Below are 14,936 nucleotides of genomic sequence, written 5' to 3' on the forward strand. Positions count from 1 at the left end.
AAATCTGAGTATTTCTCCTTTCTAAAATCCTCTCAGAGCCGAGGACTGTCAGGCCACTGCCATGGCTTTGGTTTTAGAACAGAATTGTATTAGCATTCCATGCATGTAACAAAATACCTGAATGTTTGACTTATAAGAAGGAACGGTTTGTTTTTGACTCAGTTTTGTAAGTTCTAGTCCAAGATTGAGCAGACCCATTGCTTCAGATCTCTGGTGGCCAAGCCAGAGAGAGGGTGTGGTAAAACAAGACGCTCATTTCATGGCTAGGAAGCAAGAGATGACCAGGAAGATGCTGGGGTCCCAAGTCCCCCTTGATGCTATGTCCCTCCTCACCAGCGGCTGAAGGACCTCTGGCTAGTCCTTCACCCCACCCACATCTCCCTAAAAAGCCTACCAACTTCAAATAGCACCACCCTGGGGATCAAGCCTCTCACACACAGTCTAGTTGCAAACTATTACAAGGATTCTTCAAGGCCCGGCCCCAGCTCTTTACAAATGCTGAGAGTTAAGCTACTGGTCTCCTACTGGCCCACAACCTGCAGGTCAGATTACCACCACCACCGCCGCATTGATGATTCCCCCACATCCCTACTGTTGACCCTCCTTGAGATCCCTGCATGAAAGTCTCCAGCTTAGAGTTAAGTAGGAAGTGGATGCTGTTAATCATTGTCCTTGAAGTATGAATGGGGACAGGGCAGGCAGCTCCTAGGAGCAGAGTAGAGGGGATCCCTAGAGTTCCTTGCTCTTTAATGGTGGGTCTAGATTTCCAGCTATTGTGGTGGATGTTCAGGTTGACATTGGGGGAACTGGTGCTGTGGTTAGGGTGATATTATTTCGGTTGAACCATGGTGTGGTGGTTAGGGTGAGACTGGCAATTTGCCTTTAGTGCGGCGTGAGGAGAAGGCTGAACCGTAGGGCTGCGGTAATGCAGAGCTTAGACTGTCGGTCTTTTGAATGGAGTATGGTTGTTGTTTTAATCTAACCTCCGCAGGAGTCTTAATGAGGAAACTGGGGTGCTTTATGGGTTCCTCCTAACCCAAAACTGGGGACGAGAAGGTGCAGGGATTGAGAGTGTGGCTCCTAAGCCCCACAGACCACAGTTTCACATGATTCTGCTCGCCAGCTGTGGGGTGTGGCGGGTCCTTTTTCACTTCTGGGAGGCTCAGTGTATAGGGCTCCTGCTAATGCTTGACCACCCACAGCACGCTTGACCGCACACGGCTATGGGTTGAATGATGACAGGCCTAGGAGAAAGTGCTGAGTCACCCAGTTCAGGGTGCCGTACCCCACGGTGGGGAGTGTTTCTTGTTTGGATCTGAGTTCCAGCAGGAAAGCTGAGGGCCTCTGGGGGAACAATTTAATAAAAGGTCTGTTTAACAGGGTGCGGGCAGGGGAGAAGAAAACGAGGGCCCGTGGAACTTGCTAGCAATCATCAAATCTCCTTTTAAGGGACAAGAGGCGGTTGCTAGGATCCAAAGCAGCACAGCCGCAGGACCAGGCTGCCTCTGGGGCCAGCCTACCGTGCTTGTCTAGAGGCTAAGGATGGGACCTCCGTTCATTTTCCTCCTCCCTCTGATCTCTTCCTGGAATTCCCCACTGAGGTAGTATCCAGGGTGACGAAGCCTCCTGGGGCCTAGTGTGACCTGAGAGGGTTGTCAGGGGCCCTCCAGGCGGGTAGAAGGGCCTCCAGCACCTGAGCACCCTCAGAGTGTCCTGAGCACCCTCAGAGTGTCCTGAGCACCCTCACAGTGTCCTGAGCACCCTCACAGTGTCCTGAGCACCCTCACAGTGTCCTGAGCACCCTCACAGTGTCCTGAGCACCCTCACAGTGTCCTGAGCACCCTCACAGTGTCCTGAGCACCCTCACAGTGTCCTGTGAGAGGCTTTTCTGTCACGGTCACTCTGCAGTGAGGACACCGAGGACAACCTGTGTCAACCCGAAACACCCTTGCACTTGGTGGACTTAGGCCTCTAGGATTCTCATTTGGAAGGAAGAGAGGTTAAGGATCAAAGATACAAGAGGAGAGAAAAGGCGGGCAAAGCCCTGGGGGTGTGAACAAGGCCTGGATGAAGAGCAACAGGGAGTTGGTGCCCCCATAGTCCCGGCGGAGGTTTCCCAGGCTCCAAGAACCTTTCGAGCTGAAGGCTTTCACAGCTATATCAGGTTTCACCCTTTGCCAGGCATGTGGAGGAAGTTTCTGATTTATGGGCCCAGTAGTTTTTCCAGTTACTCAATCTGTAAATCTGCCATCAGTTAGTTCACTGGGCACTGCCAGAAAAGCCAGTGAGTGCTTCCCAGGTGAAAACTGCTTCAGCAAAGTCCAGTAGTGTTAGGATAACTGAGAGAGAGAGAGAGAGAGAGAGAGAGAGAGAGAGAGAGAGAGAGAGAGAGAGATTTTTAAAATATACACTCATCTCTATGTGTGGCATTCATGGGGTCAGCACACACACACACACACACACACACACACACACACACTCCCTTGGGGTGGCCTAAGGGAGAGAGGGAGAGACCTAAGTTAAGCCAGGCAGTTTTCTAGAAATGGGTTAGAAGGAGAGAATGGGAGGTATGCAAACCCAGGACTCCCTGCCTTCCAGACGCAGAGGGATGTCTGTGTCTGCGTGTCCACCTGTCTGTCTGCAGATGACACTGACGGTTGCTAAATGCTTCCCAGTAATGAACTGTGAAAACGCCTAGTTCCCCTGTGAGCCCCAGAGCTGTGGTTTTGGGCTTCTGATTCATGGTGGAAGTGAGTAGCCGCGGCAGGCATTTGGGGGCGGCTTTTCTTCTCATTTCTCCTAAAACAATATTTGTGGAAGGTCTAAAATTCAAGGAAGCTGAGTGTTTCTTGAAGGGAAAAATCCCCGAGTCTTGCAAAACAAAGATTATAAATCAAAACCTCTAGCGCTCCCAGCCGATTGCCCACACAGCGCTTTCTTCCTGGAGCCTCAGCTCTGACCACGGCCTCGCTTGTCCACCCATGTGTGCTGGGTTACATCAGAGCTACTTGTCGGAATCTGGATCCAAGTCGCCAGTGAGACGGCACCCTTCCAGGGCTCCTTCCTTGGAGAAAGATGGCTATGCCCTTTGCAGTCTGAGAGGTGATGGCAAAAATGGGGCAAATATTTTTTCCCTCTTTGTAATCCTGTGGATAGATGCCTTGTAGATCCTAGCAACTTCAGCAAAGACCTTTTAATTCTCATTAAACCAAGAGTGTTCACGGTTCACTCAGTGGCACCTATGGCTTCCCCGTTATATTTTTCTGTATGTGTGTGTCTACGGGTATGTGTACACATATGTGCTTGGGTTTGTGGAAGCCGGAGGGCAACCTTGAGTGCCGCATCTCAGGAGTCATCCCCCTTGTGTTTTGAGACAGTCTCTGCCTAGCACACAGAGCTCACCCATATGACCTTTGACCACTGGGTTCAGCATTCCCACGAGTCTGCCCTACAACAACCCATCTTAAGAGAGAGTTGCTGTGTAATTAGCTTCCACAGCCTCATCTCCCAAAGGAGAGTCCAAACTAAATAAGCCCTGGAATGAGGGTTCAGTCTCTATTCACCCCTTTGCCATGGTTATGTGTGTCCCAAGTGGATTTTCAGGCCAGTTGGAGGAGATATTTGAAAGGGGATGGGCTTTGAGCAGACACTGGCAGGGTTTTGTCCATGCACAGCCTACTTGCCTGTCTGCCTTCTGCCCTTCCCTTCATCCTTCTGTCTTTCCTCCCGTTTTTCCTTCCTTCCTTCCTTCCTTCCTTCCTTCCTTCCTTCCTTCCTTCCTTCCTTCCTTCCTTCCTTCCTTCTTGGCTTCCTCCGTCCCTCCTTTCCTTCTCTCTCTCTCTCTCTCTCTCTCTCTCTCTCTCTCTCTCTCTCTCTCTCTCCTTCTTTCTTTGCAGGAATAAGGAATGCTGGGATGGCTTGGCCTCATGCCTTTCTCCTAAGAGCTCCCAGCAATCTGGAAGAGCAGTCAGTGGGAAAGAGAAGGGAGGGAGCATCTCTGGGGAGTGTGGTCAATAGAGAAAGCTAAGGGACCAATCTTCCTATTAGTTTCTGGGGGGTGGGGTGGGGGGGTGTCACAACACCTCTTCAAGGTTTCTCTTTAATGCTGAGTTCTATAAGATGAGGTCCAAACCAGGTCTTCTTTAGCTCGGATGCAAAGTAGAGTCACACAGCATTACCCGGCAGTGTTTACCTGTCCCTGTTTCTCATTGGCTGTGCAACCTTAGACAACTGGCCTAGCTTCTCATGCTGTATCTGTGAACGAGGCAGAAGATCTGTGTCCTAACTTTAATGATTATTAAATGAACGAATGGGAAATGCTCAGCACAGTCTGGCAGAGCCCAGAAGGAGGCCAGGTTTTTCTAGGAGAGGACAGCCTTCTAGTTAGCTATTTGCACAATCCATCCTGTTTCCCCTTGACTGGGTAGTCCTTGTTCCCCACTGGGCATCAGCACCGGCACATTCTGTATCTGTCTCTTTGTGGTTAGTGTTTTCTCTGCCCTTCCCACTCCCTATTCCAGCTCACATTCCACATCTCTAGAAAACTCCAGCCTCAGGACCACACTTGCTTAGGAGTCCTGGAGTACTTGGGTTGGACAACTTACTTGGCCATGACTTTCCTGACCCCTGTAACATCCTGCTTTTCTTCTCTTGGGTTCTTCTGACATGCTCACATGCAGGACCTAGTTCCTGGGCCGCTGGGTGAGGACGTTTGTGTTGGTCACTGCACCAAACGTAACAGGATAAACAGGGCTAAAGTCTAGCCTGTATTCTGGTCATTCTACCTTAGTACTGTGTTGCAGCCTCCTGAAGGAAGTAGGGTGTAAACAGAGGTAGAGCTTTTTTTGTCCTGACCACTTAGTACCAAATAATCACTCAGAGGCTTATATTAATTGTAAATACTTGGCTAATAGCTCAGGCTCATTACTAACTAGCTCTTACATTTTAAGTTAACCCATATTCCTTATTTATGCTCTGCCACATGACAGTACCTTTATTAACATGGCACATTCCTCTCCTTCTCCCTCTGCATCCACCTGAAAACTCCTGACTCCACCCTTCTCCTTCCCATCATCCTTAGTTTGGTCACCCCACCTATACTTCCTGCCTTGCTACTAGTCAGTGTTTTATTAAAGCAATTTGAGTGACAAATCTTCACAGTAGACAAGAGGATTAGTTCACAGTAGTGAGGTGACTTCAGTTGTGGCTATGGGTTTACTAGGTCTGCTGCCTCCCCGTCTCAGAGGGCAAGGTGCCCTTCCCATAGTGCCCAGTGGGGTTGCACACCTTCCAAGGGCATCGAAAGCACACCTTAGCCAGGTTGAACTACGAATTCATGAAATCAAGATTCCCTGTGAGCTGAGAAGTCTTCCAGATGACACTGACCCAGTCTTGGAAACAAAGTCTTTCCAGGGATGGGTACATGACTCCAACAGAGAGAGAGCTAGGGAAATCATGAAGAAGTTTAAAGTGCAATGTAATCCATATTTGGGGCAACAACTGGGTTCCCAGTAATGTTCTGAGTCTCTGTACGATATAGAGGGTAAGACTCAGTCCCTTCTCTTCTGGAGAGTTGGTGTCCCTGGCTCAGATCCAGGATGGTCCTACTGGGCCCAGAAGGAGGCTGGCTGAAAACTCTTGGAGGAGAATGGAATGCCCATTGCCTGAAAAGTTTGTCACCTGAGCATGCTGGGTAGAAAGTGGAGGGCTTTTCCTGGGCACTGGGACAGCGCCCTCCAGCTACCTTTTCTTGCTACCTCTATGCTGAGGCACCCCGGGGGTAAGCCTGGTTTCCAGGCAGCAGAAGAGAGTAAAGGTGATCGACATGTTGAGGGCCTGGCCTACAAGATAGACTGCTGACTTTAAAAAATGCCCTGCAGCTAACGGAGGAGAGGGACAAGGGTCTTCCGCATTTCTGGAGTCTCCTCTGAAACCGAGACAGCACCTGCTTCGGGGTTGTCCTGGAGGTAGGGATGTGGCCTCAGTGAGGAGCTGGACATCCCCTTCTCCAGCATTCCCTAGGACACACAGAACTGCTACCTCCCTTTGGCACTGATGGACCTTTCTGGAAATGTGTTCTCCGCCGACTGCCGGGGAAGCCAAGCAGGAGTGGTTCTGGCTAGGAAAGACTGTCCTGCTTGGTGCACCTCTAACCCAAGTCTTGGCAGGGGCATCCCATGGGGTCTGTGAGCCAGACCTGTCGTCCTCTCAGACCCGGGTGTGACCATGGAAAGAACTAGGGGCCCAGAGCATCAGAGCAGGGAGTGTGACTCACAGGCAGCCAAGTTGGGCTGAGTCGGGTTGACCAGAGGGGCTGAAGGCTTGGGTGAATGGGCACACCATGCAGCCAGGAAGACACATCTGGAGGAGGGGCTCTCAGTCTTTCAGGATCGGCGATAGCAATGACAGCGCCAGTGTAGCTGTTGCCATGTTGGTCCCCACCTAAGAGCTGCCCACTGAGAAAACCGCCCCTGAGTGTCTATCATAAGTCCCTGGAGGCATGGCAAGGGGCCATCTGATCCTGGTGCGGGTGTGAGGCCTGCCTGGCCATCAAGTAGGGAACTGGATAACAATCTACCAGACTTGCCCTTTGGGCCTTTTGAGGTTCCAGATTCTCTGGAAGCAGGAGCTAGTGGGGAGGATCCAGGGATTCTGACCTGCAAAGAACTGTGCCTGCAGTCGGGAAGCAGAATATTGTGACCATCTCCTCTCTGTCGCTTTCTCTTGACCCCTCCTCTGGCATCACCAGCGGTGTAGCCTCTTCTGATTTGCCTCTAAGCTAGGCCGTGTTCCCTGCCCCCCCCCCCATGCCTTTCTGTATTCTCTCCTCACTCTTACATTTCTCAACATGTTTAGGTGTCAGAACATGTGGGAGTCAAGGAATACCGCGAGCTACCAGGGCAGTTAATCCCGTGATGGTAATTAGCTAAAAACAGGTTTATTAGCAGAAGCTAAGATGATTGCCTGTGTGTCTATGAAAAAGAAAAAGCCCACATACCAAAAAAACAAAAGGCCCGAACCCACCCAGCTTTAGGCACACACACACACACACACACACACACACACACACACACGCCCATGGAAAGAGTGAACTGGACTACTGAGTGAAGCGTGACACTCTGTTGCCGCATTTTTCCGTTGATATTAATTTATTGCATGTTCATTTGTTCAACCGTGCACTAGCGGACAAGTGGCAGCAGGCGCCGGAGGCTGGAGGATTTATGGAATGCAACTTAAAACTGAGGCCATGCTGCTCATTAGCAGATTTTCCCCCTTCAGTCAGGAGGTGTTTGCAGAGTTGGGCCTGAGCTCAGCAGGGGTCCCTGAGAGATCAGTTCCCCTCCCCGCCCTCCCCGCCCCTCCCCGCCACTGTGGCTGCAGCACTGACTGGCCTCTTGGGTTTCTGCCAACTTGAGGCATTAATCACACTTCACCCTACAAAACCAGAGCCCTGCTACCAATTTCTTTTGGGTTGCAACCTGGGCTCTTAACCTGCAACCCCAGCATTTGAGAACTGGAGACCGGAGAATCAGAAGTTCAAGATCATCCTCAGCAGCATAACAAGTTCAAGTTAAGCCTAGACAGCGAGTCTCTGCTTCCAAAAACAGAGCACGTTCCCATCCCAGACGCTGACGTGCAAGCCTCTGTTAGGGATTTTCTCCATCTCTACTTCTGAAATAGCTCTAGAACCCATACCTTCTTCTCGGTCCCATCTTTGGTCACTCACAGCCCAGACCACAGTCAAAGCCTTCTATCTGGCCTCCAGCCCTCGCCTCTCTACCACTGCCGTTAGTGCCTTGAGACTAATCTTGGCTCTCCTCATCTTTGCTGGGTGCTAGTCACTTGGCCCAGTGTCCAGTGGATCCAAGAGGAAAGAAAGTGTTTGCCATCCTTGGGACCCATGATAGGCAGGTATAAATGTTTAAAAAAAGCCGGTTGGTGGCACATGCCTTTAATTGCAGCATTCGGGAGGCAGAGGCAGGCAGATCTCCATCGTGAGTTTGAGGCCAGCTTGGTCTACAAGAGTTAGTTTCCAGGACAGGCTCCAAAGCTACAGAGGAAACCCTGTCTCAAAAAACACAAACAAAAACAAACAAACAAAAAAAGATTTACTTGATTTCTGTGCATGCGCGTGTGCACGTACCCACACACGCACACACACATATGCAGGTGCCTGAGGAGACCAGAAGACTGTGTGGAATTCCCTGGAGCTGGAGTTACATATGGTCATGAGTCACCTGGTGTGATGTTAGGACAGAGCTCAAGTCCTCTGAAAGAGAGCCGGAATGCATTTTTGACCACTGAGCCATCTCTCCAGCCCTGTAAGTGCTTCCTGAATGCCTAAAGGGGGATGTTATAGGCCCCCAAAATATGAATCCACACCTGTTCTATATCTCTCAAAGCCTCAGTGTCCTCATCTGTAAAATGGAAATAATCAGCAAAGGAGAGGGGATTCAGGAAGAAGTGAGCCTGGTTTAGTAACCTGGCTTCTGTGCATCGTGAATTCTGCAACCTTCCGCAGTCACGAACCTTCCATACATCCCCGTTTGTTTGTCTTGTTTGTTCGTAGGGATTGTGTGTATACACTGGGGACCAGGTTATAGAGAGGCCCACGTGAGAGGGTGCAGATGACGGATATCACTGGTACAGAGAGTAAAAGTGGTCATTAAATCTTCATATCAGGGGGCTGGAGAGATGTCTCAGGGGTTAAGAGCACTGGCTCCTCTTCCAGAGAACCCAGCTTCATTCCCAGCACCCATATGGCAGCTCACAACTGTCTGTAACTCTAGTTCCAGAGGATTTGACACCCTCACACCAATGCACATAAAATAAATTAAAATAAAACAAAACAAAAAGTCTTCATACCAGGTGACCTGAGTTTCCATTTCCTGCTCCTCCCACATAAGCAGCCACTATTATTAATTCTCCAGGTTTCCTTCTAAGATTACTTTATGTATATGCACAACATGCATCCATATTTTCAGTGTTTTTTTTTACAACTTTGCGTGCCCCTTATACCAGAAGTCAGCAAACTTCTTCCATAAAAGGCCACATGGTAAATATTTTCAGCTTCCTGTGACATATGGCTTCTGCAGCTACCCAGTCGGGCTGCTGAGAAGCAAGAGCAGCCGTAGACAGTGAGTGGCCGCGCTCCAGGGACGCTTTATTTATGGAAACTTACATTTGAATTTTATATCACTTTCTCATGTCAAGAAACAGTCTTTTAACCGTTTTTCCAGCTGTTTAAAAATGTAAAGACCATTGTTAGGTCACAGCCTGTACAAAACAGCCAGGAGGTTGGATATGGGCTGTTTTGTTTCCACATTTCAATATGTCTTGGAGAGTGTTCCTTCCTGATATGAAAGAGCTGTTAAGACACCTGGCTCCGTGCTGCGGCCATCTCTGCTTTAACCGCTCCTCTACTGGAGGCCACTCAGTTGTTTCTATTCCGTACAAAACATATTTATTGCTAATTCAAAACAATGCTGCTCTGGAAGGCGTATGTTTGCGTCATTCCAGACATGAACACATGTTTTGGGACTGGTCCTTTAGAGTGAAGAAGTGGTCCAAGGAGAGAGGCAAGCAGGACAGTAAAGACAGCCAAGCAGGGACAGGAGTCCCCAGGAAATCAAGCTTTGTTTGAGGATGCAGTGTTCAGAATTGTTCTACCTTGAGAGAAAGGGCCTGTGGCCTCCTGTTGGGCGCAATCATCAGCTGTGTACTCACAGTGAAGAGATCCTCTCAGGTAGTTCCCATTGGCCAAAAACGGGACCAGCAAATCACAGTTGTTTAAGTGATTGGCCACCACCCTTACAGTTCAGGGGAAGCAGCAGCCTCCACAGGGGCAGGAAAACAGCAGCACTGCGAAGCAGGTTCATCTGCACCCCAGCCTCAGAGGTGGACCGTAGGACTCAAAGTCTTCGCGCATTGTGCCAAAAGAGCCGGCACCATCAGGCTGTTCTCTGAGAGCCCTCTCAGCTCAGGTCCTGCCAGCAACAGCTGAGAGTGCCTGTTTCTGTCTCAACAACACGCATGTTATTAAACTTTGGGAGTTTGGCTAGTCTGGTAGATTAAAACATGCTGTGGCGGGGTCGTTTTTCATTTGTCCATCTCCTAAGCAGAAAGGCTGAGAGCTTTCACATCACTGAAACCTTAGTGTGGGGAGCAGGGTCTGAAGACTCCCTGCACATTTCACTGAATGGCCTCATTATATGCCTGCAGGTCCCAACCATCTGATGTGGGAACACTTTTCTCATTAAGCTTGTTGAAAGATTTCCAGCATTAGAAGTCAGAAGGTTCTCTTGGCAGATTCAGGGCACCCCCGGTACCAGCCTGTGGCAGACTTTCCATTGTCTGTGAAATGATAAAGAAAATAAAGTAGCCGGGCGGTGGTGGCGCACACCTTTAATCCCAGCACTCGGGAGGCAGAGGCAGGTGGATCTCTGTGAGTTCGAGGCCAGCCTGGTCTACAAAGGGAGTTCCAGGACAGGCTCCAAAGCTACAGAGAAACCCTGTCTCGAAAAACCAAAAAAAAAAAAAAAAAAAAGAAAAGAAAATAAAGTATTAGTAGTGAGATTTTCATGAAGTTAAGCCTATGCAAATAATGGTGTTTAGTACTGAAAGTCTTTTCCTTATGAAGTTATGGTGGTGATGATCAGTATGCATTCCTGCGTGTGTTAGCATCATATCCATCCATGCTGGTTGATTTTGTTGTTGTTGTTCAAAATACCTGACAGAGGCAACACATAGGAGGAATTATTTATTTTGGCTCACAGTTTCAGAGAGCTCATCCTCAGTCCCTGGTCTTGGTGTTTCTGGGCTTGTTGGTTGTTGGGCAGAATGCTCCTGTGCCCTAGTTCACGCACTTTGAAAATCCCGTCATGTTTTCCCTCTTATGAGCGCTCACTTGGCTTAGTAAAGCAATTGCATGGCCTTCCTAGTCTCTCAGCCTTCTTCACAGCTTGGTGAAGTAGATAGTCTAACCCTGCTGCTGCTGAGGATGATGGGCTCAGAGGAGCTAAGCAATGCGCTAAAGTTACCCTGCCGTGAGAGGCCATATTCGTTCTTCTGTTCCAAACCCCTTCCTCTCTCCTCTGAGCATCCAGATTCTCTCTATGACTAGGGGAGTCAGGCTTGCTTGCCCAGTGTTCTTCTCTGAGAAGTAATTTAGCTGGCCCTGAAGATCTTTGATAGAGATCTCTTGGACAATCTCTCGGAAGCACTGGAAGGACTTTGCTTTTGATGTAGCAGGTGGTGCTGATCATCTCCTGAGAGGAGTGGGCATGAGATTTAGGTCTCAATTCCGGACCATTTTCACTCTTAGAACTTCTGCATGGCTAACAGGGCCTCCCCTACTCCAACCCCCAATCTCTGGAAACAGGAAGAGGATTTGCGCGGAGGTTTCTAGAGGGAGCAGCAGTGAGGTTCTCGGGAGCCTGTGCCATGAGGCCTGGGGTAGATGAGGTAACCAGCTCTGTTACTGTCCAAGTCTAGTTTCTGTCTGCAGAGTGCCCATGGCTTGAGCATGTGGAAGCAACCACTCTGGAGTAGAAGGGGGCAAGGGCCCCAGACTGTATCCTATTAGGACACAGAATCCAGCGGGGAGAAAGGGGGTAGGATCTGACAGGTGCAGACCAGGCTGGCTTCCACTGGCGTCTGGGCTGACACAGAACACGGGCTCTGGAGTCAGGGTGGCCCTTCTGGAATCCCAGTGTCTTGGTTTAGCGATTATATCATGTTGGGTGAGTCTTTAGCCCCTCTCAGCTTCCCTGTTCACATGGCCTCACACCCACCATGGTCCAGATGTTGTGTATACAGTGGCTCATGCCACTGTCAAAATGCTAGAGTATTTACAATAGAGGCCGTCCAATAACAAACACGCAGAAGAGCTGCTCAAGTTTATGAGACAAACAATTCAGACGGTTGTCAAAGAACAAGCAACAAATAGATCCATGAGCAACATATTTCAATGTCAGAAGTATTTTTTTTTTTTTAAGAAGGGAGGGCTGGAGAAATGGCTCAGCTGTTAAGAGCACAGACTGTTCTTACAGAGGGCACAAGTTCAGTTCCCAACACCACAGCTGCCAGTCACCTGTAACTTCAGCCCCAGGGGATATTCACCTGGATGTACCCATACAGAGCCACACACTTATACACACAAAAACAATGTTTTGTTGTTGGTTTTCGAGACAGGGTTTCTTTGTGAAGCCCTGGCTGTCCTGGAAATAGCTTTGTAGACCAGGCTGGCCTTGAGCTCACAGAGATCCACCTGCCTCTGCCTCCCGAGTGATGGAATTAAAGGCATGTGCCACCACCACCTGACACAAGAATAATTTTTTTAATTAAATTTTTAAAAGGAGAGAAAAGCAACATCGAAGTGCCATTATTATGCTTATTCAATTAATGTATTGCAAAATTTAACAATAAAGCTGGGAGTAATAGGCAGTGCATGCCTGTAATCCCAGTTCTCAAAAGGAAAAATATAATTATGAGGCTAGCCTGAGCTGCACAACAAACTCTCAATAATGATGATGACAACAATAATTACTGTTATAGGCTATGCTAGCGAGTGTGTGCTCTGTGTGGTACACTTATGGGCTTTATTAAGTTTTAAACCCATTTTTAAATCTTAGCTGATACATAAGACTCATAAAATTATGTATATGAGTGGGGTTCTATGTAAGGTTTGATACATGTATACACTGTGACACTTACATGTTTTGATGTGACCCCTTCAGAAAACAAGGCACCGAAATATATTAAAGCTGAAGATGTTTGTAATCTTTGATAGTCTTGGTAGCCCGAGGAACTGAGTCTATCCTAACGTCATAACTGTTCTCAAAATGTTTATTATTAAAAGCTTTTCAAACACATAAATTACAATGGCTAAATAAAAGTTGTTATTAAAAACTTCAAGGGCTGGGGAAATAGTTCAGTGGCTGAAGGGCTTACTAACACAAGCGAGAGAAGCTGAGTCCAATCCCAAGCATCTTGCAGGAACAAGGCCAGGTATGGGCTCACACGCCTGCAGTTTCAGCCCTAGGGATGTGGAGACGGAGCTCCCGGTTCTGATCATCATCGTCATTACCATCTACACGTGTGCGTTTGCTCTGCCTGGTACACTGGGCTCCCTGGACCCACGCTAGCCCGCCTGGTGAGCTCTAGATTCAGTGAGAGGACCTATCTCAAAGGAGTGGGGCGTAAAGTAATTGAGGAAGCCGCCCAGTGTCAAACTCCAACTGCCGCACACATTTGCACACGTGTGCATACGCACCTGCACACAATATTTATTTGCTTGTGTTGGGGCATGGTGTGCACGTGGAGACCAGAGGACAACTTGCAGCGGTCTGTTCTCCCACCACGTGCGTTGCAGGAATTGCACTTAGGTTGGCAGGTGCCTTTGCCCACGGAGCCATCTCCCGGCCCTAGAGGACTATTTTAACAGGAGAAAAATATATCACACGTGGGAGATTTCCCACAGTGAAAATCAGGCATCTGAAAATGCAATGGGAGTATGTCTCTCAAGCTGTGATTCAAATCAACCACCACAGGCCAGGGAAAATGATAAATAAGGGGGAGATGTGTGATTTTATAAAATAGGGCATAATGGTAAGTAAAAATATTGTATCTACAGCTGACGATAATCTTATAAAATCATATATGTGAGCAAAGGTTGGAAAAATAGGCAGAAGTATCTGCTGTGTTAGGATGGAAGATGATGAATTCTTTTTTCTCTTTGAATATGGTTGTTCCATTGTTTTTATATTAATTAATTAATTGGGAGATTATCCTAGGCTCTGCCCCTGAATGACCTATGCATGTGTATTTGATGCACCAATTCCACTGGTAATTTACATAGAGGGTTATCGAGGAAAGTGGCCGGGCCGGGTGTGGGGAGGCACCTGTCATCCCAGCACTGGGGAGGCAAGAGGACAGTGAACTTGAGGCTGGCCCTGGACAAGCTTCAAAGGAAAACTTTTTAAATAGGGCTAGACATGTAACAGTGATAGAGTGCTTGCCTAGCATGCGCATGTTCCTGGGATTTATCTTCCGCACTGCGGATAAAAATAGCAGGGTTTTGGCACACACCATGGTTTCAGTGCTGGCCTGACCCTTGAGTGGCCAAAGACTCCCAGAATGCCAGAGTTACACAGGACAGTCTGATGCTTCATGTTGTAGTCAAAGGTCCCGAGGCCCAGAGAGGCTGGGTTTCCTAAATATGTCAATAGGGGTAGGTCCTCCCCCTTAGAAGCCTGGCCACCCTTGGGTTTTTATCTGGGCACTTATACATCCAGGAGTCAGCCGTGTATGCGTGGGGGGAAGGCATCTTAATGGAGAGCATTCTTCTCATGTAAGTGCTGGGCTGAGGGCGGTCAGATGATGGAGGGCCTAGACATGCTGCTCCTGGAATGCAAACCCCCAGGCCATGGTCATCTCCACAGGACCCTGAATGGCCTTAGCCAGACCCGGCCCTTGCAGCAGCATACAGGACTGTCCAGGACTGTCCGGCGTTATCCAGCCACCGGGGCCAACGGCCAGCTGACTTCCAACGCTTTGCCTTCGGGACCAGGACTGGAGCTGAGAGATGGCATCCAACCGGGATCTCACGTGAACCACCTCTCACCCTCTTGGGGTAAGGTCGCCCTGTGTCTGGACCTAGGAGAACAGAGCATCTAAATCTGACCCATTCTTCCCCCACCGCTGCTCACCCTCAAAGGACAGCGCTGTCACTTTGCCCTTCGCTTTTTTCAGCCGACCGACAAACAGCGTTGGTGCACTTGCTTTGTGCCAAGTTCCAGAGAGTCAAACTAATCCGTCTGAACCCTAGGACTTTGACGGCCGTCTGCTGTCTCCTGCTCTGTCATCTCTGCCTGCCTTTGTTTCCTCTCCATCCGGCTGGGGGCCTCAATTCCCTGACTCATGCATTTCCACATTAT

At 48.9% G+C, this 14,936-nt stretch overlaps 1 protein-coding gene across 1 annotated transcript in view; it reads left to right on the forward strand.

Annotated features, from left to right (window-relative positions):
* The window catches only part of Ltbp2 (latent transforming growth factor beta binding protein 2), an 85,911-nt gene that overhangs the window by 26,781 nt on the left and 44,194 nt on the right, over window positions 1–14,936 (forward strand). Inside the window, 1 exon segment of the mRNA XM_057782605.1 lies at window positions 14,442–14,632. Coding sequence (XP_057638588.1) covers window positions 14,442–14,632 — 191 coding nt within the window.

Source organism: Chionomys nivalis, chromosome 10 (assembly GCF_950005125.1).
Source record: "Chionomys nivalis chromosome 10, mChiNiv1.1, whole genome shotgun sequence".
Classification (NCBI taxonomy): Eukaryota; Metazoa; Chordata; class Mammalia; order Rodentia; family Cricetidae; genus Chionomys; species Chionomys nivalis.